Source organism: Cryptomeria japonica, chromosome 9 (genome assembly GCF_030272615.1).
Source record: "Cryptomeria japonica chromosome 9, Sugi_1.0, whole genome shotgun sequence".
NCBI lineage: Eukaryota > Viridiplantae > Streptophyta > Pinopsida > Cupressales > Cupressaceae > Cryptomeria > Cryptomeria japonica.
The window spans coordinates 723,526,874-723,550,999 of NC_081413.1; the positions used below are offsets into that span (position 1 = coordinate 723,526,874).

Genomic DNA, 24,126 nt, shown 5'->3' on the forward strand with positions numbered 1-24,126 from the left:
GATCTGTTATTAAGTTATAGGCAGTAACATCCTTGTTCATGGTGGTATGCATTGGGATATGCTTAATTTGTATGCTTAATATATGACGCCTGATAATGTTCTTATGCAGAATTTAATAGTAATGTTAATATAGACTGCAATATGTATGACAGTGTAGGATTATTGCCTCAGGAACCAGGCGGCGACAGAAGCACACCAAAAATATGGAACAAAAGCTGAATCAAATTGAAACAAACTTATCCTTAGATGTTCATTGCATAAATTTAAATAGAAGTTGCCTACAACTTTGAAAAACCTTTTCTAAATGTTTATTTCATTAGGATGGTTCTTTGGCAATTTTATGTGAAGAAACTTCATTACATTTTCCCTATCTTGAGGATTCTAAAATATTCTATTGACCATAAAATTTAATCCAACATTTAATAAATCCTATCTCTACCTTGCTGATTTCTTCATCACATCGACCAAATCCACTTGCTATTACTTTGGTTCTTCCACAGGAGAGTTGGATGCTCATTAGTATTTATATCTTGCACTAATAGTGTTTGTAGATTGTTTATGGACGAAGAATGATGAATAAAGATGATCGATTTGTTAAAAGATTCATAGCTTCAACATAGAAGGAAGAAGATGCAATGACGAAGATTTGAATTAAAATGCAAGATTGGCAAATGTAAAAAAAATCCTGACAAGTGGCAGTTGCATTATTTATCCATGCCAACAGAAGGAAAATAAGCTAAGTAGTAGAGCACACTTTTCCAATGGCCAGGCCAAGGAGAAAAGGTGCTAAAGGTGGTAGAGAGATCATAAAATTGTGACTACAGGAATAGTTGAATAGTTAAGTGATTTTCAACACACGATTGGAGGGGCCCTGTTATAAGAAAACAGTGACAAAGGAGGCAATGAATAAAGAAACTATGCCATCAGGAAATTTCCTAGAATACACAAGAATCACACACTTTCAAGTGGCTCTAGCCTATAGCCAATCTAAAACCCTGCCCAAAGTGGCTAACAATGATGAAATAGCAGCAACTTAAAAGGTAAACAAACAAGTAAAGGAAGTTGCACAATTTAAAAGGTTGAGCCATTAGAAAATGGCAAATAATGAGTGAAATCATGACCAGTATATGAATGAAGGATAACACAAAAGAAAGTCACACTTTCTGCTTGGCAATTCTAATACAAATTTGCAACTCAATATACCATGTTTTTTAGCAAGCTGTACTAGCCTCAAACTGTACCAGGCTGTAAGGATCAGACTTGATTTATAATTGATCTCCACGAATATCTTTTCACATTCGATGCCCTTCCTTCATCTCCAGATTCATATTTATTTTGTCAAAGAGTCATACCCTTTGACTCTTGATGAGACGCATCCCTCATTGCTTACTTTCCTTAAGTAAAACCGCAGCTTTTTACATATAATTACTTGATTCGCACCCTTTGCGTATTGATTTGGTAATTGTTTTAATGTTTATTCCCTAACATAATGCAATCATTCCTTAAAAATCTTTCCTATCAATTGCTTTGTGATTATTTCCAGATGCAAACTGAAATGAATTGCTCATAAAAAATATATTAGGAGTATTCTTACAATACTTTTTATATATTTGAACATCAAAATATCAAATGTAAGGAAGAGAAAAATAATAATAATATTATAAGAACATGATTTACTTAACATTAACGAGGTGGATATTAAAGTCCACCCTTCCCTAAGATTGCTTGTCCTCAAGCAATGATAGTTTAATTGAGTCCCTTAAATGGAAGGATCCCTAAACTAACCCCTTAGGTCCTCAATGTATATATATAACATCTTTAATTCACTGTGGGTTATCTTGACTAATGATTGGGAATTTTCAAGGTTTGTAATTTTAAGACAAGTTTCCTCTCATCTTTCCTTCCTCATCACTTGAAAATGTAAATGTTTGCACAATATCATAGATGTCTCTTACATTAAGGTAAGGTAAGGACTTATGTAGGAGGATTAGAAGCATGACACACATCTATGACCTCAAATGCAATGTTCTCTAGATAAAGCCATATCATCTTTGATTCCTTCTTGATATTCATATATTCTAGATTAACTAAAAATATAGAGCTAACACAGAGCATAATCTTGAAAACATGGAGTACACACATGGATATATGCAAACATGGAGCATACATATTAAGACATCTATTGTTTAGATTCCTCGTCATTGCCTAGAATGATTTATTGATTCATCTTTACTCTGCAATGTGTAATGAAAATGTTGTTCTTTATTTGACAAGGAAACCTTCAAGTGACATATAACAATTTTTTAATGTTTTTAATTTTTGGTTTTTGTTATGGAGATTTTGCTTCTAGATCTGAAGGATAGGATGGTGTCATGATTACTGGGTTTGTTCTTCCATAAAGCTCCATCTGTTTGCTGTCCCTTTTTCTTTTGACTGTATTCTCTTAAGATCTTCTTTGTCATACCTTGTTTTCTTGCTAGGATTCTCTTTACCCTCTTCCTCAGAATTTGCCTCTATTTGATGGGCTTGGCTTTTACATTTATGACCAGGTTCCCATCTTTCCTTACATCTATAGCACGATCTTTTTCTGTTCGATCCACCTTTATGGCAATGGTGCCTCCGTTCCCAAGGCTCTTGACATTTGAAATATAAATTCTTTTTCTTGAACTCATCTTTGTTTATGAAGACTTTGTAGTGATTATCCTTCTTGTGGAAAATCTTTGTATGATCATTTGGGGTTTTGTCCTTTGGGGATGATGTTTCTAGTCTTAAGGCCTTTTCAATAGCATGATCTAGGGTTATTGGATTGAGGGCACCCAATAACCTTCTCAATGATTCTTTCAACTCTTCAACAAATAGATAGGTTAGCCTATCTTCATCAATACCTGCGACCCTAACTGCAATTCTTTGAAAGTCAGTGATGTATTCATCCACTGTCCCTAGCTGTTTTAGCTGAGTCAAGTCTTTGAAGTCTTTTTAAGGATGTTTTCGATGAAATCTTTTAATCAGTTTCTGTGAGAATTCTTCATAAGAGACTATATTTTGGTGCCCTTGGGTAAGGATCCCATGGTGCCACCACTTGTGAGCCAAGCCTTCTAAGTGTAGGATGGCAAATTGGACTGCATCTTCTTCTGTCATAGGGCTGAGGGAAAAATAAGTGTTTAATTTTTGCAACCAAGCATGGGCTATGATTTTATTGGACCCATCAAAGTTTGGAAGAGTTACCTTATTCATCTTATGTTAAGTCCTTGCTTGAATGTCTCTTTTCTCTCCTAGGGTTCTCATGTTTTTTTGCTTCACAAAATTCCTGGAATAATATTTTCTGAGTGATTTGTACTAATGTCCCTTCCACTAGAATTTGTCCTAAGATCATTGATTTTGACATATTCATGTTTTGCAGGGCTTGCATGAGGACTTGGGTTCTTTCATTTTGTTCCATTAATGTCTTGGTTGTTAGCTCCATAAATGTCCTCATTTCATCACCTGTTGGTTCAGCCATAATATTGTCTTGATTGGGATTGGACTTTGCTGCAAGTTTTCTCCTTTCCCTTTCTTAGGCTTTTTGTGCCCTTTGGCTAGTTTGCATCAACCTAACTTTTCACAGGATGGCAGGATATTGCTCTGATACCAATTGTAATGTCCCCTACTAGGCATAGGCCTGTTTAACAATAATTAATCTATTTCAATACACTTATGACTTAAAGTAAATTAATTAGGAGACAATTCTATTCTTAGTGATGTTCCATATTTGAAGCTGTTATAGTTCAAATAATTTATCAATCATTAATGAATAAATTGTCAATTTATCATACTAAATAATTAATTCTATCATTCCTAATCCATAATTCTTAATTGCAATGTTCAATCGTTGTTAATTCCCAGTCCTAAGGAAGAAGGGGATGATCATGTTGCCAAAGCACTTAGATACCAAAACACAATAGGCTTCCTCAAAGTTTACGGATGCAGGCATTTACCCTATCTTGGGACTGTTGGTGTCTGTTTTATCTTCTACCAAACATTAGGATAGGATACCTGAAGGTATTCTATCCTCTCCTGAAAAATCACTACTGATTCCAAGGTCTATATGTGCGAACAAGCGACTTTAGTGGAATAGCTTCTTGGGTAGTGTATGCTGAAAATCTCAAGGGGCACTTACGTTTAACAACTTTCTTGAACTGCTGGACTTAGATGGATTTAGCAGTTTTAGGCTCTTCTTTTTTTGGGGGGGGTTCTTTGGGGTTTAGACTTTCAAAAGAAAAGTAAAAAGGGATAGGGTTCGGGAAAGCTAATCTAATCCTATGAACTTTGGAGATGGTATCAACTGGATGCTCTCGAGAAACCAAACTTTGTTTCGCCACACTAGGGACAACTACACAAAGTCGGTGCAATCTTCGATGGGTTGTGCTTATGATCGAGATGTGGGGATGCACAGAGGACGAGCTCAGACTAACTTTGCACGGTGAAATGGAAGTCATCCATTTACCAAAAGTATGAGCGTAGATACACCATTAATTGACACTTATCAAATCCTTCATTCGAATTAACAACAATGAAAGCAAATATAAATTAATTTTAACTAAGTGTTGAGGAAATTGAAACCATGCAAATCATTCAAACAATAGAGATTACAAAGCAACGCACATGCAATATATTATCTGGAAATGACCTCACGCAACAATACATCAAAAACCTCACACTCTCCAAATGAGAGGAGGTAGCCTTATATAGTTTTTCAAAAACAAATGAACGACCTAGATCAAACAGTGATCAAGGGCCCCAGATTGAAAGCTACAAACCCTAATTAGGGTTTCCCAAAACTAACTACCTTCGACCTATGAGAAAATTACATTTGGGACACTTGTCCTTCTTGCTAAATATGAACCATCAATGAAAATAGAAGGTTGTTGCATTGTGAAGTGTGCCCTTCTAGAAGCTTCTGGATAAGTCAGGTTCATCAAACCTGGACATGTTGACTTGGAACGATCTGATTGGTTGGAAGATGATGAGGCGCCACCTCAATGTGTTGGGTGTCTTCCTTGAATTTTCCAATTTGTGTCAAGAAATTGTCTAAGTATGGAAATTTGATTCCTTCTTGTCACCATTTGATTCTGCTTGGGAGCTTGTCTTTTTTAATTTCTTCAGGAGATGAAATCCTTCAAGAAGTTGGAAATTTATTTAACTTTTCCATATTTTCACCAAGTCTGAGAACTTTTCTCTCTTGATGCCTTGAGATTCTTTCAAGTGCCTCGAATTTGGAGAAGAAATCCCTTCGTGAAGTATCTCTCATACTTAGCCAAATTTTGGCCCTCTCTATGCTTGGACGAACCTTGCTCGTGGTCCTATCTTCAATTCTGAATTTGGCTTGAAATTCCATTTGTGTTTTCTGTGACGATCCTGCCTTCAGCGGCCAATTTATGTTGCGTGTGAGGAGGGTAAAAACTCTAGATAACCCCTTGCAAATATGAAATGATGGGATCAAACTGTTCAAGCATTCGCTGTGATCATGCCCTCCCTCTCAATACCCTGGCATTTGGAGAATAATTTCTCCATGCCTTCATCATAATTGAGGAAATTGGAATTTTCTCATACTTAGCCAAATTTTGGCTATATCCATGCTCGGATGAACTTTGCTCGTGAACTTGTCCTCAATCCTCAGTTTGGCTTGAAATTCCAGCTGCCATCTCTATGATGATCCCGCTTCTATTTCCTCCTGCGACCGAAGGAAAATAAGTTAGAAATCTATCTTGGATTAAAGAAAATCGAGGTTGCGAAGGGCTAAGTGTTTGGAGATTTTATTTCATTTTCATACTTAGCCACAAAAATGGATTTTTGTATATAAATTCTTCAATCCAAGCCACAAAAATGGATTTTTGTATATAAATTCTTCAATCCTAAGGATGACTATGATCACAATCCAACACCAAGTGTTATAACTTCAAAAAATCTCTTTTACTTAGTCAATAAAATGGTTTTCCTTCACTAAGAATTCGAATAAATCCACTAAAATCATTTTCAATGATTCTGAAAAACTCAGAAAATGCACAAATCTGCATCGTAAATTCAACTTCACCTTCGATGGGGAGAGAAGAAAAAGACAAGAAGACAGAAAGATCTTTAGAAAAACTCAGAAATTCCGAATGATCTGCCTCCTATTAGCTGGTTATACTCCACAATCTGTGGATTCTTTGACAAGAAGCTCACCCAACTGCAAGCAATATCAAGATTTTCTCCAAATGAACTCCAATCTGTAAACAATTCTTTATGCTCTCCTCAGCTAAAGAAGTTCGAACTTCTTGATGTGTAAACATGAAGTTACAAATGAAGTATTTGTAAATGAAGTTGAATTCCCAATTAGGAACATGCAAAATCATCCAACTCATGTTTCTAAATCTAACTAAAATCTTGGGAAAGTGTTGTCATCTTCTCTAGTTCGAAAATCTTTTGTTTGTGCAAGTTTCTAAATTGTTTTTAGTTGATTAATTCGAACTAGGCTCATAAAATAGTATCTTCCATAAATTTTCTAATTTGGAACTCAGTCTGAAAATCATAAATATCTCTTTTCCCATTTTAATTCTGAGTTTCTATTTTGATTTTCCAGCTCGTTGATCTTCAAATTTTTTTAATTTCCAACTTTCTAATTTGATTAGGAGTTCGATTTTCTTGGAAGATTTGATGACATCACTCACATTTTATTGACTCTTGTTTGACTTCCAAGAGTAGGGCGGGGTTTTGAGGCTTCAACTTCATGCTTGGGCGGAGTTTTCATCTTCTAACATGATGCTTGGGCGGAGTTTTATGACTTCTATCATCATGTTTGTTTGCTTGCCTTAAACTTCATTTATCCCATTCATAGGGTGGACTTTTGGAGGCTCTCTCCTTAGGTGGACTTTAGACACCTCACAACATCTTGCATGTCCAAGTGTAGGGTGGACTTCTACTTGGCATTTCCTCATGGCCTTCCCAACATGCATGGTGGACTTTCTTGACCCCTCTATGGCGGACTTTCTTGACCATCTCTTACAACCTTTGAAGGCCTAGGGCTGAGTTTAAGAGGGTCTTCAACACCATACTTAGCATCTTGGGTGGAGTTTAAGAGGCATGACCACCACTTGACATACTTGGGCGGAGTTTGGGAGCCTCTCTTCATGGCTTCTCCAAGGTATGGCGGAGTTTAGGCTGACCAGCACCATGGGCGGACTTTTAGACTTGGCATCATCCACTCAGCAACACCTTGGGCGGAATTTTGGATGACCAGCACCATGGGCGGAGTTTTGGAAGGTGTTCTCCTTGGGCAGACTTCTATGACATCTCCACCATATGGCAGAGTTTGAAGGCATGACTACCAAGGCGGACTTTAGACATTCCCCATGATAGGGCAGACTTTTGGGCTTACTCTTCAAGGCGGAGTTTAGGAAGTCTTCAACCAGCATGGCGGACTTTGGAGGATGCCATGACTATCTTCATCATCAAGTTTTGGGCGGAGTTTGGGAGGCCTTAAGAGGCTTACACACCATCATGAGTGGACTTTAAACATCCCTCCAATATGGCGGAGTTTGGAGAGGCCTCTCCTTGGGCGGACTTTGATGCCCCTTCCATCTTGGGCAGAGTTTTATGACCTCTCCACCAAGCATGGCAGACTTTGAAAGGCCTTCATCCCATCCTCTTCATGGCGGACTTTTGAATGACCTCCATCATGGCGGATTTTCATGAGACATCAAGGAGGGCGGACTTTTGAAAGCATGACTACCAAGGTGGAGTTTTAGACTAGCTCCTCAAGGCGGACTTTAGGCATCTCTCAACATAGGGTGGAGTTTAGAGCTCTCTCTTCAAGGCGGACTTTTGGAGGCTCTCAAGAGGGCAGACTATATATGAAATATAACATTTAAGTATAAGTGGTTATACTTTAAGTTATATTTCATATATATTGTTAAGATGTTTGAGAGTGGTTTCGGAACTCCAGGAGTTATAATGCAGAATCTAGTTTTTGGAGGATTCTTCAATTTTCCAGACTTAGTCAAATTTCAGGATCAGGATGACATTCTAGACTTCGCCAAAATTTCAAGACATTTGAGGATCAGGATGACATTCCAGACCCCTAAAATATAGGAACTTAGTTTTTTGGGTCAAAATTTGAAAATTTTCGATCGCAGTCGAAGCATGTCAGTGGTATCAGTGCAAACCCTAGGTCCCCATTCTGAAAAAGCAAAAAGCAGACATCCCTAAAAAATAGGGAAAACTTTCTAAAAATAACCATACTGGGGATTGGGCTAAAAATGCTAAAAATGAAACTTCCTAAAAAATAGGAAAAAGCAAAAAAAGAAAACTTTCTAAAAATAGAAAGTTGTCCAAATTTGTCCAAATCAATTGCGATCTTCGTCCTTTGGCCTTTCTAGGCACTTTGACAGTATCCAGACTCTGGTATCACTTGGCTTGCAAAAACTAGCTTTCAATCTCTAGGACTTGAACCGTTCAAAACTGAGCAAGGCTTGGCAAAACTGAAGTGGAAGGCCATGGGACACTAACAAAAACCCTGGAAAGCGGGAAAAGAGAGGGTCACCATTTGCAATGGGGCGATGTGTGAAAAAGGTCACAACAGGGACCATGCCCTCAAAGTTTACGGGATGCTGATCCTTACGCTATCTTGGGAATCATCCTAGTGGCTGGATTTAGACTGCCCCTCTTTGGAAACAATTCAGTCCCTTCTTAGATACCGACAGTAGTAGCAATAATGGAATCATATATATATTCTTGTTAATGTTTACTACTTTAAGAGTTCTTTACTGAGTTCTTTTACTGAATATTTAAGAGTATTCAGTATTCTTTAGAGTTCAATTACTTTAGTAATAATATTTTCTTTCATTCATTTTACTGACTTATATATGCAGATTTCTGTTGTAACATTTATCAGAAAGAGTAAACAGTATTGTCACAATGAGTAGTTCAGGGTACCAGGCTGTAAGTATGAGATCTGATTTATAATTGATCTCCACAAATATCTTTTCACATTCGATGCCATTCCTTCATCTCCAGATTTGTATTTATTTTACCAAAGAGTCATACCCTTTGACTCTTGATGAGACATGTCCCTTATTGCTTACTTAACTAAAACTGCAGCTTGTTACATATAATTACTTGATCTGCACCCTTTGTGTATTGGTTTGGTAATTGTTTTAATGTTTATTCCTTAACATAATGCAATCGTTCCTTAAAAATCTTTCTTATTTATTGCTTTGTGATTATTTCCAGATGCAAACTGAAATGAATTGCTCATAAAAAATATATTAGGAGTATACTCACAATACTGTTTATATATTCGAACATCAAAATATTAAATGTGAGGAAGAGAAAAATAATAATAATATTATAAGAACATTATTTACTTAACATTAATGAGGGGGATATTACATTGGGAACTTGTTAACTCATCTACCAAAACTCAGTCTCAATAGCAATCACATCCTCTTAAGCTTCTGAGGTCCTTTATGTAGTTACTGCTTTACATTTCTAAATTTCATCATTTTACAGAACTATCTGGTTTATAAAATTATTTCAAAATTTTCACCATTTTAGAGAACTATCTGGTCTATAAAATTATTTCTAAATTTTCATTATTCTACAGAACTGTCTGATTTATAAAATTATTTCTAAATTTTCACCATTTTACAGAAATATGTAGTGGCAACATTGACAATGCTTTGGAAAAACTTCAGTAATTATTGCCTAATTGTTGAACAGAATTGGTTATATACTATGTATTGGCCTTTTGAAATTTACCAAAATGTAGAGTTGTTTCTGCTATTAGTAATTGTAGCTCACTCGGCTCATTTACCCATAAGGTTAAATTGTTAACCTTTGACATATTAGCACTAGTCTGTAATGGCAGGCCATAATTAATGCTGCTGTTGTCATTCCACCAACTTGAGCAAATCAGAAGATAAATAAGAAAGAGAAATTATTGGACCTCTTCTTTTCCCCTACATTAAGCTATTTAGAATTTTTTAAGTTTATTGTAAAAGCCATCTGCAAAATCTAGGATATTTTTTGTTGTCCCTGAAACCTTGTCTCTGTGTACCCACCTCCTCCTGTCCCAGACACTTGGAGTAATACTGCCACAATCATTATAAAATTTTGGGCCAAAACAAAGAGTCATACATAAGCTGTTGTTTGAATCATAAGATGTCTAGGACTCTACCAATCAGTGGCTCAAGCAGATCCGATGAAAACAGTATGGTGATGACAAAGTGATGAAAAATGCTTTTGGAGCAACTTAAATAAAGCCCTTCCTTTTGTCAAGTAATTGGAGTGTCCAATGTAGATATCAATTAAATTTTTGATTTTTTATTGGCTGGGATTTTCATCCTAGTATGTTCAAGTCATCTCTACGACGATTAATGTCCCTGAGTTTTCACTTTTGTAATGACCTTCCTCTCATGAATGTTGGTAACAATCACATCACTAAAGCAATGGGACCCACAAAGCACACAAGATTTTCTAAGTGATGTTACTACTAGTGTGAAGAAGGTGAATACTTGAACCGTGGTGTGAAAGTGCATCATATAAAAACAAACCTGGAAACAATCACGTGTCTTTCTTGATTACATTTGATAATATATTTATTACTCTTTTAATGTATGTTTTTAAGTTCCTAAACATTAAGCTCACAAAATCTCGTTTCATAAAGGATTTTGCATCTCACTCTATGAGAAATCATTTCAATAGAATATGATTGAATTAAAGTAACATATGTCCCCCATTATGAACAACCAAAACAAGAAACACACATAAATAGTGGAAATTTAGAGGTGAACTCAAAGTCATTTACCGATGCAATGAATGTGCTGCCACATAACTTGTGCAGGTACCTCTTCAATGAATGTTTATTGAGTTAGAATGGCATGTCTCTAAATACAGTATAGCATTTCTTCATAACTGTTGCAGATTCTTGGCTTGCAATTGTTAAAGCTCTGCCAAAATTTTGTTTGTTCTAGTTCTAGCGCAGTGCTGTAATTTAATTTTTGGCAATTGTTTTTGAATTTTTAAAGTGCTTTTTTTGACTCGGGCTTTCAACTCATTGGTATTCTTTGGATGGAAGGGAAGTGCCACATCAGATTTACAATAATTTAGATGCAATTGGAGAAGGAGAGAAGTGGTGGGAGGTATGAGGCTTAATCCTTCCCATTCGTATTTAGAATTTGTTTGGGCAGTTATAAAATTCATCCGACCATGCAATTGAATCTTGAACTACTCCAGATATATGGTCTTTATGATGTTTCTATTTAAGGTTTTGATAACATAGGAACAAATAATTTGCTCATTTAATTTTGACCTCTTCTTTTTCTAGGCCGTGGAGCTACAGAAACTCATATTGGCTCACAACAGCATCCAGACCATTTCAGAAGACCTAGGAAATCTCTCCTTTCTGACAGTTTTGAATGTCAGTCATAATCAACTCTCTTATCTTCCAGCCGCTGTTGGCCGGTATATGATATATGTTTTTTCAATGTGAAAAGACAGTAGGAACAGTTTTCATTAAGAATTAATTATTATTACTTATTTAGAATATGTATCTGATATTTAACTTATTATTTATTTGTGTAGAACATATATCTAACATGAATCTCATATGCTGATGACAGGCTTACGATGCTCAAAATGATAGATGTTTCTTCCAACTTATTATGCGAAATTCCTGAAGAGATTGGTTCTGCGACTGCGCTGGTCATGTGCGTTATTTTCCTTTGATCTGTATTTTGGAATTCTTGATAGAAAAATGTATATATATTCATTGAGAGTCGAACACAGTAAGCATTTCTAACTGTGTAACATTATAATTGATGTCATGAAGATTGAATTTAAATTATTTGGTTTGCCATCGCATTACATGTGTAGACAGAATTGAAATCATTTTTTACATGATAGAAACATTTGTTTTTATTACGGACTATTGCACTGAAAGATCCCAAATGGATCCTTTTGCTGTTGCTGCTGTAAATTCTTAATTAAACATACCATATTTTTGTAATTTTCCGGTGATTTTATAGAATAGACAGAAGTTGCAGAAAGGGATTGTTTCTTTTTGGGCTTTGATGTTATAAGTAAAGTAATTGATAAATAGCAACAACTGTGAAATAAAACAGTAAACAATGTTCATATGTAAGAATACTTAAGCAATCTGAAAATACTGCAAATCATACCAGGGAGGCAAATAACCTAGTTTTGTATTCAGCAAGAATCCATACATTTATTTGGAGCTGTTCTCAATCTGGATTGATGCCAGATGGAGGAATATTACTGGCAACGAACAAGGAAGACCAAATAAGCTGAATACAACCCTTCAAGCCAACATACAAACAAGGCGTGGTTGCAAAGGAGGCGTGGAAGCTGCTGCAAATCACGTGCCAGCTGAAATAGACCAGCTGCCCTGTTGAAACCCCCAATATGCACGTTGAATCTTCAGGACAAGAAGATGTGTCTTCTACCTCTGACAATCTCTGTGCAATCTTGGATAAATCCACTATCAACTCCTGCCGAGGGCTACGTCCTAGCAAGCTTAGACCTGGGTTTGCGTCCCAGACCAAAATCACTCTTCTAGAGCAATTCCCAAATTCACTAGTTTCAAAATGATCAAAGATGTTATCAATTAGGTTTTCATCTCCTTATAACTCCTTTCCCTTTGCAAGTCGAACCCTAAAGAATAATAAAGCTTGTGCTTTATAATTAAAGTGATACTTTCCCAATTATGGCGTCAAACTATAAAAAAAATCACTTTATTGCGAATAAATAGCTTCAAGCATCCAAAAAGACTCCGGGAGGTGAGAATCATGTAGCAAAGTTCAAGACCTTTCCAACGAGCTATAACACATAGGCATATCAAACCAGATGAAGCCAAAAACCCCTCATTACTCCGAAATGGCTATATACATAGCCTTATTTTAATTTATTTAATCGCTAACTTAGGAAATATTTAAATATATTAAAATATTTCCATAGATCCAATAATAGCCCAAAATAACCAACCAAACATGAATCTGACTTCGTCACCTGTCTGTGACTGATGTCAGACAAGAAGGGCCAACTGACAATTCCATCCCTAAAATCTAGGGATACTCCTAGAAACTAGGAAACACACCCAATCTTCCTGAAACTGAAACCATGGTATGGTCCCGTGGAACCTCAAATATGGAAACTGCCACAACCTCCTAAAAAGTAGGGAATCGCCCTAAAAAGTAGGAACCTCTCTCCAAACACCTGTAACTGCTCAAAAGGATCCTGCTCTACTCCTTGGTCCCTCAGGTGGTCATTCAGTCAACTGCCAGTTCTCACTAAAAAATAGGAACTGTCGTCTGAAGGTCCAAAATGGCTCATAGAGCCCCTGCAAAGCTCCATGACCCTTAGAATGAGTCCCCTAACCATGTCATTGACCTACGGGAACTCGAATGGTAGGTCAACCCCTGCTCATCTCATGTCACCTAGAAAAGGGGACATTAATATCTTCCCTTCCCGAAGATTGCTTGCCCTCAAGCAATCTGCACCTGCACGCTGAAAACCAATTCACCGGATCCCATATCTATCTGATAAATGTTGCTTCACCCAACCGCTGCACTACTCTAATATAAACATTTTTATACCCAAAGTGAAAAAACTCATCATGGATCCACTGAAGAAATACACCACACATGTCAATACTAGGATCGCAAATCTTTGCACTGTCATATCCATCGATCATGTCAATACTCATTATACTGCTCCTGTGGACCTGAACATCATCTAACCAGCTAAGAACTTCACTCCAATTGAAGCCACAAGTACTACCAACCATCAATGCTGATATGAATCCATCAATGAGCCAATTTCCAACAAGTAAAGTGTGTTGAATACTTTTCCAAGACCTCCAAACAGTTGTTGTAACTTTACCTATATTTCCACAAATAAATGTGCCTTCATTATGTTGTTTTGTAACTAGGGTTAAAATAAATAGGAGATGGGTTCTAATTGCCGCAAGGCAACATTAGAACCCATCCAAAAGGACTGGGCCCTTTTCTTTGTAAATTGCACCTATTCATTTACGTGGTGTGGAAACTTAAATAGGGCTGGGCCCTCTAATCTTTGCCAAACACGTAATACTCCAGCTCAGCGCCCAAGGATAGAGCTTCACCAATATGTAATGTGCAAACCTCATTATAGGGCCGACCCTATAACCGTTACTTTGTAGCGTGTGAAGGATATAGGCCCCAAGTTTGGCGGCAATAAATATGGTTCAAATAAACCTTGGCGCCAAAATCTCCTAGCCGACTTGGAGGGTGATTAAGGGAGTTTAATCATATATAAATGCAAGCAAATGAAGTATCATTTGACACATACACCACACACAATCAGCGAACTATCTCTGCTCCTCCATATGCGAAATTCGAAAGTTATGAATACAAGTGAACCATCTCTACTGTTTATCTAATGAGGATTCTGCCTAATGGTCAGCGAATTCATTGAAGGTTATATGCAAGCTGCCTTTGCTATATACAATGCGAAATCTGATTGAAGGAGGACATCATCTGCTGTGCTAGTATGAATACACATTGAGGATAGCGAACTTGTTCTCCATGATAGCAAAGACAAGAAGATGACTGTGAAGACAATTAGAGGACAACAAACCACCATTGAAGGGCAGTGAAGCACAATCAAAGGACAACGGATTTCTATGTAAAGGCTTGCAAATCAGCACTGTGATTTCATGCATTCTAAGGACTGAGATAAGTCTGATCTTATCTATTATCTCCTGCTGTTGTATTGTGCCCTAGCTGGGTAAGTGAATCTACATTTTCAGAATAATAATTAGATTTGAGGATCTATTGTTGCTGGGTTTTTCCTCCAAGAGGGAGGTTTTCCTAGGGTAGCTTTTGTGTTGTGTGATCCTCTATTTGTATTCTTTACCGTGCAACTTTAGTTTTTTGTTTATTATGGTTAATCTGATCATGAAAGCTAACATGGTATCAGAGCTCTAGGTTCGTATAGAGGTTGTGATCAGATTTGTGCTCATATCTAACCTATTGTTGAAAGGTTTAGTCCTCATGGCTTCTTATATCAGGGCTGAAGATAGATTGGAAGGTCTCACAAATTACTCTTCTTGGAAGGTCAGGATAATGATGGCATTGAATGATCTTGCTGAATATGTTGGCAAGAATGCTAAAGAACCTTAGGATAAAAGTGAGAAGGTAGATTGGAAGAAGAAGGACTTCCAAGCTCAAAGGATAATAATAGACTCCGTCAAAAATCACTTGGTGCCATCCATCTCCATGAAGAAGACCGCTAGGGAGATGTTCACCACATTGGAAAAGATGTACGAAGTCAACAATACCAGCTTCATACTTGCTTTAAGGAATCAGCTCTCTTACATCAAATTAGAGAAAGAAGAACTCGTTGCTACTTATTTCATGAGAATCTCTGAGCTAAGAGATCAACTTGCTACCATTGGGAAGGGCGTTGAATACAGTGACTTATCTATGACTGCCCTAAATGGTCTTCCTCTCTCTTGGGAACCTTTTGTTCAAGGAATCGGTGCCAGAGTTGAGCTTCCTAAGTTTGATCAATTAATGGGAGATTGCATTCAAGAAGAGTCTCGGCTGGCTGCAAAAGGAAAAATTAAGAACCCTTATGATGAGCAACATGTTCTCTTGGCTAAGAAGGAAGGCAGCCATTGGAAGAAGAATGATCTTAAGAGAAATAGAGATTTCAGCTCTTATACCCCTCTATTCAAGGAAGAGACCAAGAGACTTATCTCACATCCGATGCTTCTGATGCAACAAGCTTGGCCACTTTGCAAGGGACTGTCAAATTCAGGACGAACAAGAAGATGCAAACATAAATGAAGTATCAAATCCCCACAATCGTGAAGATTTCCTCCTTTGATCTATTGGTTTGTAATCCATCCCTAAGTTAAAACTTCTGATCTTGTTGTTTTATTTCAGTAATGATGTATTGGAAACTAACCCTTACAACTGATCTAGAAGGAAAATTTTCAGGTCCTCAAGCATGATCTAAGAAGGTCCACTTCAGCTCATGCCATCGGATCTAGATTTGAAAGTCTACTCAAACTTTCAAACCTTCTCTTTATTAAGGATACAAATTGATAAATTCTATTTTAGATTGATTCCAACTTTAAGTCAGGAAATCTATTGTGGATTTATCATCTAGATAGGGTTTTAGAGGGAGTCTCATGATACTGTCAAAATACCTTATTTCAGTAAATCTTATTGCTGGTTTTCTAAACTTTGTGTTTCATCTCTAATGATGGATTTAATAAGAATATGTCTAATGTATGATCTCTACTTGATTATAGCAAAGTTATTTCCTTTTTGGAATTGATAATATATATTTAATGTATATTCCTTGTCTATTGCAAAATGTTTTGATACTAACCATGATACATTGGGTGTATCATCCACCCTCTGCGGAGTGCAAGGTGGTAGTTCTCGCTCACCCTCTGCAGAGTGCAAGGTAAGTCCACCCTTTGCGGAGTGCAAGGTGGCAGGTTTCTTTCACCCTCTGCGGAGTGCAAGGTGGCAGGTTTCTTTCACCCTCTGCAGAGTGCAAGGTGAGTCCACCCACTGCGGAGTGCAAGGTGGTAGTTCGTTCTTCTCAGTGGAGAAGCGTATTCACCCTCTGCGGTGTGCAAGGTGACAGATTGTCCTTCTCTGGGAGAAGTTTATGTATCCTCTGCGGTTGTGCATGATTTATGTTGTATGTTCATATGAGTATTTTTCTTGCAGGTGTGCATGAGGAAAGGTCTCCCATCCTCTGTGGGTGTGCATGATGAAAGATCTTAAATCTTGGTGATATATGCAGGTTCCAGGAAAGCATATAGCTATGAAATTTGATTTCATCCTCTCCTGGCATTATAGAGGAGAACATTATGGAAAGGCTCATATTGCAATGTATTTGTATGCTCAGATCATGATGTGTATTTTGTATTGCTTAGGGCTGGGCCCTATTCTTAAACTTTGTAAAATTTCAGGCCATGGGATTATCCATGTGAATATGGTTTTGTGTTTATTTTCCTCCCTAGTTAAGAGGGAGTGTTGTTTTGTAACTAGGGTGAAAATAAATAGGAGATGGGTTCTAATTGCCGCAAGGCAACATTAGAACCCATCCAAAAGGACTGGGCCCTTTTCTTTGTAAATCGCACCTATTCATTTAGGTGGCCTGGAAACTTAAATAGGGCTGGGCCTCTAATCTTTGCCAAACGCGTAATACTCCAGCTCATCGCCCAAGGATAGGGCTTCACCAATATGTAACGTGCAAACCTCATTATAGGGCCGACCCTATAACCATTACTTTGTAGCGTGTGAAGGATATAGGCCCCAAGTTGGGTGGCAATAAATATGGTTCAAGTAAACCTTGGCGCCAAAACCTCCTAGCCGACTTGGAGGGTGATTAAGGGAGTTTAATCATATATAAATGCAAGCAAATGAAGTATCATTTGACACATACACCACACACAATCAGCGAACTATCTCTGCTCCTCCATATGCAAAATCTGAAAGTTACAAGTGAACCATCTCTACTGTTTATCTAATGAGGATTTTGCCTAAAGATTAGTGAATTCATTGAAGGTTATATGCAAGCTGCCTCTGCTATATACAATGCGAAATCTGACTGAAGGAGGACATCATCTGCTGTGCTAGTATGAATACACATTGAGGATAGCGAACTTGTTCTCCATGATAGCAAAGACTGGAAGATGACTGTGAAGACAATTAGAGGACAACAAACCACCATTGAAGGGCAGTGAAGCACAATCAAAGGACAACGGATTTCAGTGTAAAGGCTTGCAAATCAGCACTGTGATTTCATGCATTCTAAGGACTGAGATAAGTCTGATCTTATCTATTATCTCCTGCTGTTGTATTTTGCCCTAGCTGGGTAAGTGAATCCACATTTTCAGAATAATAATTAGATCTGAGGATCTGTTGTTGCTGGGTTTTTCCTCCAAGAGGGAGGTTTTCCTAGGGTAGCTTTTGTGTTGTGTGATCCTCTATTTGTATGCTTTACTGTGCAACTTTAGTTTTCTGTTTATTATGGTTAATCTGATCATGAAAACTAACACATTAAAGGTTGCTAAGTAAATTTTTTGTTGAGCCATGTAACAAATGAAGTCCCTTACATGCTGATCTTCATAGCCGACTATCAAATCTAAGAAAATTGAGTTACCAATCAATAAGTACAATGCTGCCTTATCATATGAAAGAGGTGGCAAAATGAAAGGTGCATTGGGAACACCTTCTATGCCAATAAAGGATAACTCATTAGTGGCTGGTCCACTATGAGCCTCATTATCAATTCCATCACCACCATGTAAAAAATAACCAATATCAGCTGAAAAATCAGAATTAGATAGCTCGTGTTCTTCCTTACCAATATGGTGAGGAGTATCATGAATGTGCTGAAGTTGAAGCTTGGCTTGATGAGCTATCAACATGGCTTGCTTGGCTCTTGCCAACCATCCTTCATTCATCCTCTGAGATTGCTCTATATCAGCTGTCCCAAAATGCACAAAATCTGATTAATGATGGATTGTATTATTCACATTATCATAACCCATGATTGCACCATGTGTACCTTCAAGTCTAGAATGCAAATCATTATTCTCTTCTTGACCAAAGGCTGCCATATCTTGAGGAAGAGAAGATATATCACTTTTGTTATGAACCTCGTGGGGTGGCTCGAATGACATGCTAGACGCTGCTGATTTGCCAAGTTCAATCTACACCTCCCCTATCAAGATAGACTCATACACATCCGTCAAACTCTCCTCGGAACCATCACCATTAGGCACATTTTCTGTTTTGTTCCCATCTTCTAAGGTCTGATTTGAAAAATCAGACTCATTATGACATGTATCTTCAATATCAAAAGCATCAGTAACACCCAAACAATGAGTGTTTGCATGAGATGACCCCTCACAACCATCATCCTCATGCACCAAAGCATCGAAATCTTGATTATGCTCAGTAACAAGACTGCTGTCATAAAAGTCAGAATTGCTATGGCTTGTTTTCCCCTTGCATCCCTCTTGTTTAACACTCATATATTGCGTGCCAACTGTAGGAATCCCTCCTACAACTTCCTCCTCATGTGCCATGACCTTTGAATCATCATTGTGTTCATATGAAGGACTGCTGTTATAAAAATCAGAATGGTTGCCATACCTTGTGACATGTTTTCAATATTTATAGGTACCACTTCATCCCTTGTAGCATGTTCATCAAATTCCTCATAGAGATTTTTACAAACCTCATTTATGGATGAGTCAATCGGTTCTTCTCTTTTTATTTGCAGCTGATATGAATTCATAGCATCTTCAGCTTCATCCGGAATACCCATAAATTGGGTGAAGGTAAGCATATCTTGTAGCTTTTTTGGAAGGGAGCAATACCCATGATAGTTGCTTATGACTATATCATTGAATGTATTAACAGGGGGCATCCTTGTACTTTTAGATGTAGTTGTACCTCTAGTGTGTCTTGAACTCTTTGAAGGTGTTTGATCAAATTCCCTTCCTACTTGTTTATTTTTACATAACCCTGTCATGATGATTCTTTTTATGTCCAATTGAAAACCAAATCCAATCACACCAAGTGAATGCAATTACCACCCCACAAGCTGGCAGGATTAGGCTTTGATACCACTGAAAGATCCCAAATGGATCCTTTTGCTGTTGCTGCTGTAAATTCTTAATTAAACATACTATATTTTTGTAATTTTCTGGTGATCTTATAGAATAGACAGAAGTTGCAGAAAGGGATTGTTTCTTTTTGGGTTTTGATGTTATAAGTAAAGTAATTGATAAATAGCAACAACTGTGAAATAAAACAGTAAACAATGTTCATATGTAAGAACACTTAAGCAATCTGAAAATACTGCAAATCATACCAGGCAGGCAAATAACCTAGTTTTGTATTCAGCAAGAATCCATACATTTATTTGGAGCTCTTCTCAATTTGGATTGATGCCAGATGGAAGAATATTACTGGCAACGAACAAGGAAGACCAAATAAGATGAATACAACCCTTCAAGCCAACATACAAACAAGGTGTGGTTGCAAAGGAGGCATGGAAGCTGCTGCAAATCACGTGCCAGCTGAAATAGACCAGCCGCCCTGTTGAAACCACCAATATGCACGTTGAATCTTCATGACAAGAAGATGTGTCTTCTACCTCTGACAATCTCTGTGCAATCCTAGATAAATCCACTATCAACTCCTGCTGAGGGCTACGTCCCAGCAAACTCAGACCTGGGGTTTGCGTCCCAGGCCAAAATCACTCTTCCAGAGTGTTGATGTGTATTTTGTACACGACCAAACACAGAATAAAATACCCAGAGGTACCTTATCCTCTCTTGATTAAAGTCTCCGAATGCTAAAGATGTCGCGAAAAGGATCAATCGGGATGACTTCAAGGTTCTTTGTTGTAGGATCTCTACGTGTGGATAAGCACCAGTGGTCGTTGTATATGCTGTTTCTTCAAGGGGTCTTACGTACTTTCAGAGAAAGCTTGTCCACGTTTTCTTTCCAAATGAAGGAACAAGATTTTCCTAACACTAATGGATTTTCAAAAAATGTCAAAAGATAAGGGTTTCTAAGAAGGGATACTTGAGCTAATCCTAAGAATGACTCAATGAAGACTGGACTTGATAAGATTCTACCAATTTCAGTTTCGCCAAGAAATTACAACTCAATTGGAATTGATGCGATCTCCTAAGGGGATTCAATAACTTTCAAATCATCAAGGATATAGATACTATCATAGAGATACATATCAATACTTCCAAGAATGATTGAATTCTTAATCAATCTCAATGTTTCCAGTTGACCACACAAGGCGTCCTTACAATCAGTAAGAAGCTAGTGGTTTGGAATATGAATCTTATCAAAGATCAAGCACAACACTTCGTCCTTCAAACTTAAAATTTAAATGCTATTTCAACTGAGAGTGATTCAAGAAGATAAACAATCATGAAGATAACCACAAGTATTGCAATAAAACACCATAACTTCAATATTTTATTGATCTCATAGCCAAATGGACAACAATTGTTCAAAATTCTTTCTTCACTACTCAATCTTGCTACAACAATAACTTTCTAACTTTCTTCTCTCTAAGCTTTCTCTCTTTTCTCTAACTTTTCTCTAACTCTTCTAAACCCTTAAAATGAAATGAGTGAGGGTATATATAGCATCCTCAAATACAATGAATGGCCCAGATCAAAAGAAGATCAACGGCTGAGATTTTGACACCTAAACCCTAATTAGGGTTTGTTACAAAAAATCCCCATTTAGATAAACATCACTAATCCATAGCCAATAAAAATTGGCACAAATACCGAGGAGACATAGACCAATAGGAATTAAGTTGCCACATCATCCTATAACAACTTTTCATGTAGAATTTTGTTCCCTTTCCTATGCTCTTTCTTAGCATATTCAATGAATCTGGACACAATTCCTTCAATCTCAGCAATAGGAATCTCAGGAAGATTCTTCATTCGTTCTTCCAAGTGAAGGACTTGATCAAAAGCAGTGAGAAGAGTTGTCTCCCATCCAGGTTCAAGTTCTTTGGTCTTCTCAATTAGGAACATAGTAGTGTACATTTGATCTCGTTGCTCATCTGTGATGACATTCTCGTCTTTGCAAAAGATGACCTTGATTCTATCTTCCAACTCTTGGATGTCCACATCTGTCTCGATCTCGATCCGCCTATCAAGAATGGTACACAACACCTCAAACACCTTGTCTTGAATTGGATGAATGATGCCTTCAACTCGGCTGCATTTGGTGTTGACGTCTTCAAAAAGGACCTCCTTCATCTGGAGCAGAGCTGACCACTGTAGGAGGTTATGGGTTCCTCCATCCATTATCTTTTCTTGTGTCAGAATCCGTCTTGGTGTTTCTCTTATCACTTGTAAGACCGGAGTGATAACATCTCTAGTGTGAGTGAATGCAGCTACAGTTATCATTAGATTATGGATAATCTCAAGGACCTGGATAGCTCGATGAACTGTCTTCATCATTCTTGTTGCAAATTCAGCGGCTATCTTGTGGGATTTATCAATCCAAGAACTCATAAGTTGAACCAAGCTCTTCACCCTTTCTGCCTCACCCACTGATTCAAGAGGGAGTGCTTGTAAAGGAGATACTGCTGGATCCTGACGTCTCAAGGGCTGATTAAGATGACTAAAACAGTTCCTCCAGGCACTAACCTCCCTCTCAAGCCTCTTATTCTTTTCCATTTCTTCTTTAAGTTTGTCTTTAAGTGCTTCAAATGAATTAGTTGCCTCTTCCATCGCTTGCTTGGAGGTAAGTGGACCAAGCTCAAATGTTTCTAAGTCATATTCTTTTGCAAGAATCTCATCCTCATATTTGTCCACCACTGGTGTAGCTACCTGCACTTTCCTGGATCCTGTCTCATCTCTAATTACCTTAGACATCTTTGTGGCCTTCTTCTTCTCCATTACCTCATGAGAATTTCCTATAAGGCTTTCCAAGTCAAACACATCTTCTTCCTCTTCAACCACAACTACCCTCGTCAGTCTCTCTTTCAGCCAATCAGGAATGGTAGATCTTGTTTCCCTCACTTGTATTTCTTTAGGTAGTGGCCTATCTTCCCGGAAAGGAGATGTTGGTTCATCATCATTCTTTTCTTCATGTTGCTCATTATCACCAACTTGGGGAGATTGACTTGATGAATGCTGAGGTGTCTGTCCTTTCTCTTGTTTATCATTCTGTACCATGGATTCCATAGACTCATCAACTTCATATACTATCTGCCTCTGATCTTCCCCTTGACTCACCTCCTTTTCATGCCTAGAAGACATGCTTGGTGGGTGATCAGGATTCGTTTTCTGCTTCTTCTTGGAAGGTTCTCTCTTCTCAGGTCTTTCTTTCCTCTTTGAGCCTTTGGAATGAGAAGTATTCTCACTCACACTTGCTGTAATGGACACCCCCTGTTCGGTACTAAATTTATGTCCTTTCTACTTAGTGTAATTTTGTCAAACAGTTGGTGTGCAAGCTGACTACTGGATTTTTTTGGTTCTTGATTTGCTAGAGGATAAATTTGGTAAACTGGTATTTATTGTAAAGCTTTCAAGTTTATTCAATATAAAAATAACCAGACATATCAAATGCCAAAAGCAAGAGGATTAATGCTGATGATATTTATTTAATTCCAACTCCAAGCATACAAATCAGATTTGAAGAATATTACAGACCATATGATAATAAACAAATTCAAACCTGGACTCCACAAGTATAGAACCTGCTGAAAACACTGTTCACGCACTGTAGCTGCACTATTCACGGCACTGTAGCATTTTTACTATTCACGCAGCACTGTAGCAAAACACTGTTCACGCGGTACTGTAGCAAAAACACTGTTCACGCGGTACTGTAGCAAAAACACTGTTCACGCGGTACTGTAGCAAATCACTATTCACGCGGTACTGTAGCAAATCACTATTCACGCGGTACTGTAGCAAAAACACTATTCACGCGGTACTGTAGCAAAAACACTATTCACGCGGTACTGTAGCAAAAACACTATTTTCAAATCTGCACTTTCAAACCCCTGTAAAAACATCATGCGAGAGCACCAAATGAAGCCCAATGTGTTTCCTGAATGAAAACACCATTAATCCTCCTGACTGTGTCTTTCAACAGCGAAGAGAATGCTAGCAAAGAGGGATTCCGTCCTCCAAGCCCAATAATCAGATTTCTACGAAATCCAACAGCATCACATTAATTCATCCCAGCATATCCCAAAAGAGAGCTCTCAACCTCCATTTATATCTTCTTCCTGGATGCAAACACTTCATTTTCTCAATGTGGGATAATACATTTTAGAATAAAATATTATTTCCCACAATATACACATTAAAGGGAACTTTTAATATTTTAAACATTACTTTATATTCCCAACCTTATAATATAACGATAAAGTTAAATATTTAATTTAACTTTACACTTTATCGTTAAATATTAAAACCTTGTTGATAATCTCTTTAAATCATTGTCGCCTTCAAATATTTTCTACTGATAATTATGCCAACCAGGGAAACACTAAAAATTCCAAGTCACT

General features: G+C 37.5%; 1 protein-coding gene across 1 annotated transcript in view; it reads left to right on the forward strand.

Annotated features, from left to right (window-relative positions):
- The window catches only part of LOC131067432 (plant intracellular Ras-group-related LRR protein 6), a 170,858-nt gene that overhangs the window by 12,748 nt on the left and 133,984 nt on the right, over positions 1-24,126 (forward strand). The window contains exons 2-4 of the mRNA XM_058002438.2: positions 11,093-11,156; positions 11,342-11,478; positions 11,637-11,723. Of these exons, the coding sequence (XP_057858421.1) occupies positions 11,093-11,156; positions 11,342-11,478; positions 11,637-11,723 (288 nt within the window). The remainder of the gene's footprint in view (positions 1-11,092; positions 11,157-11,341; positions 11,479-11,636; positions 11,724-24,126) is intronic.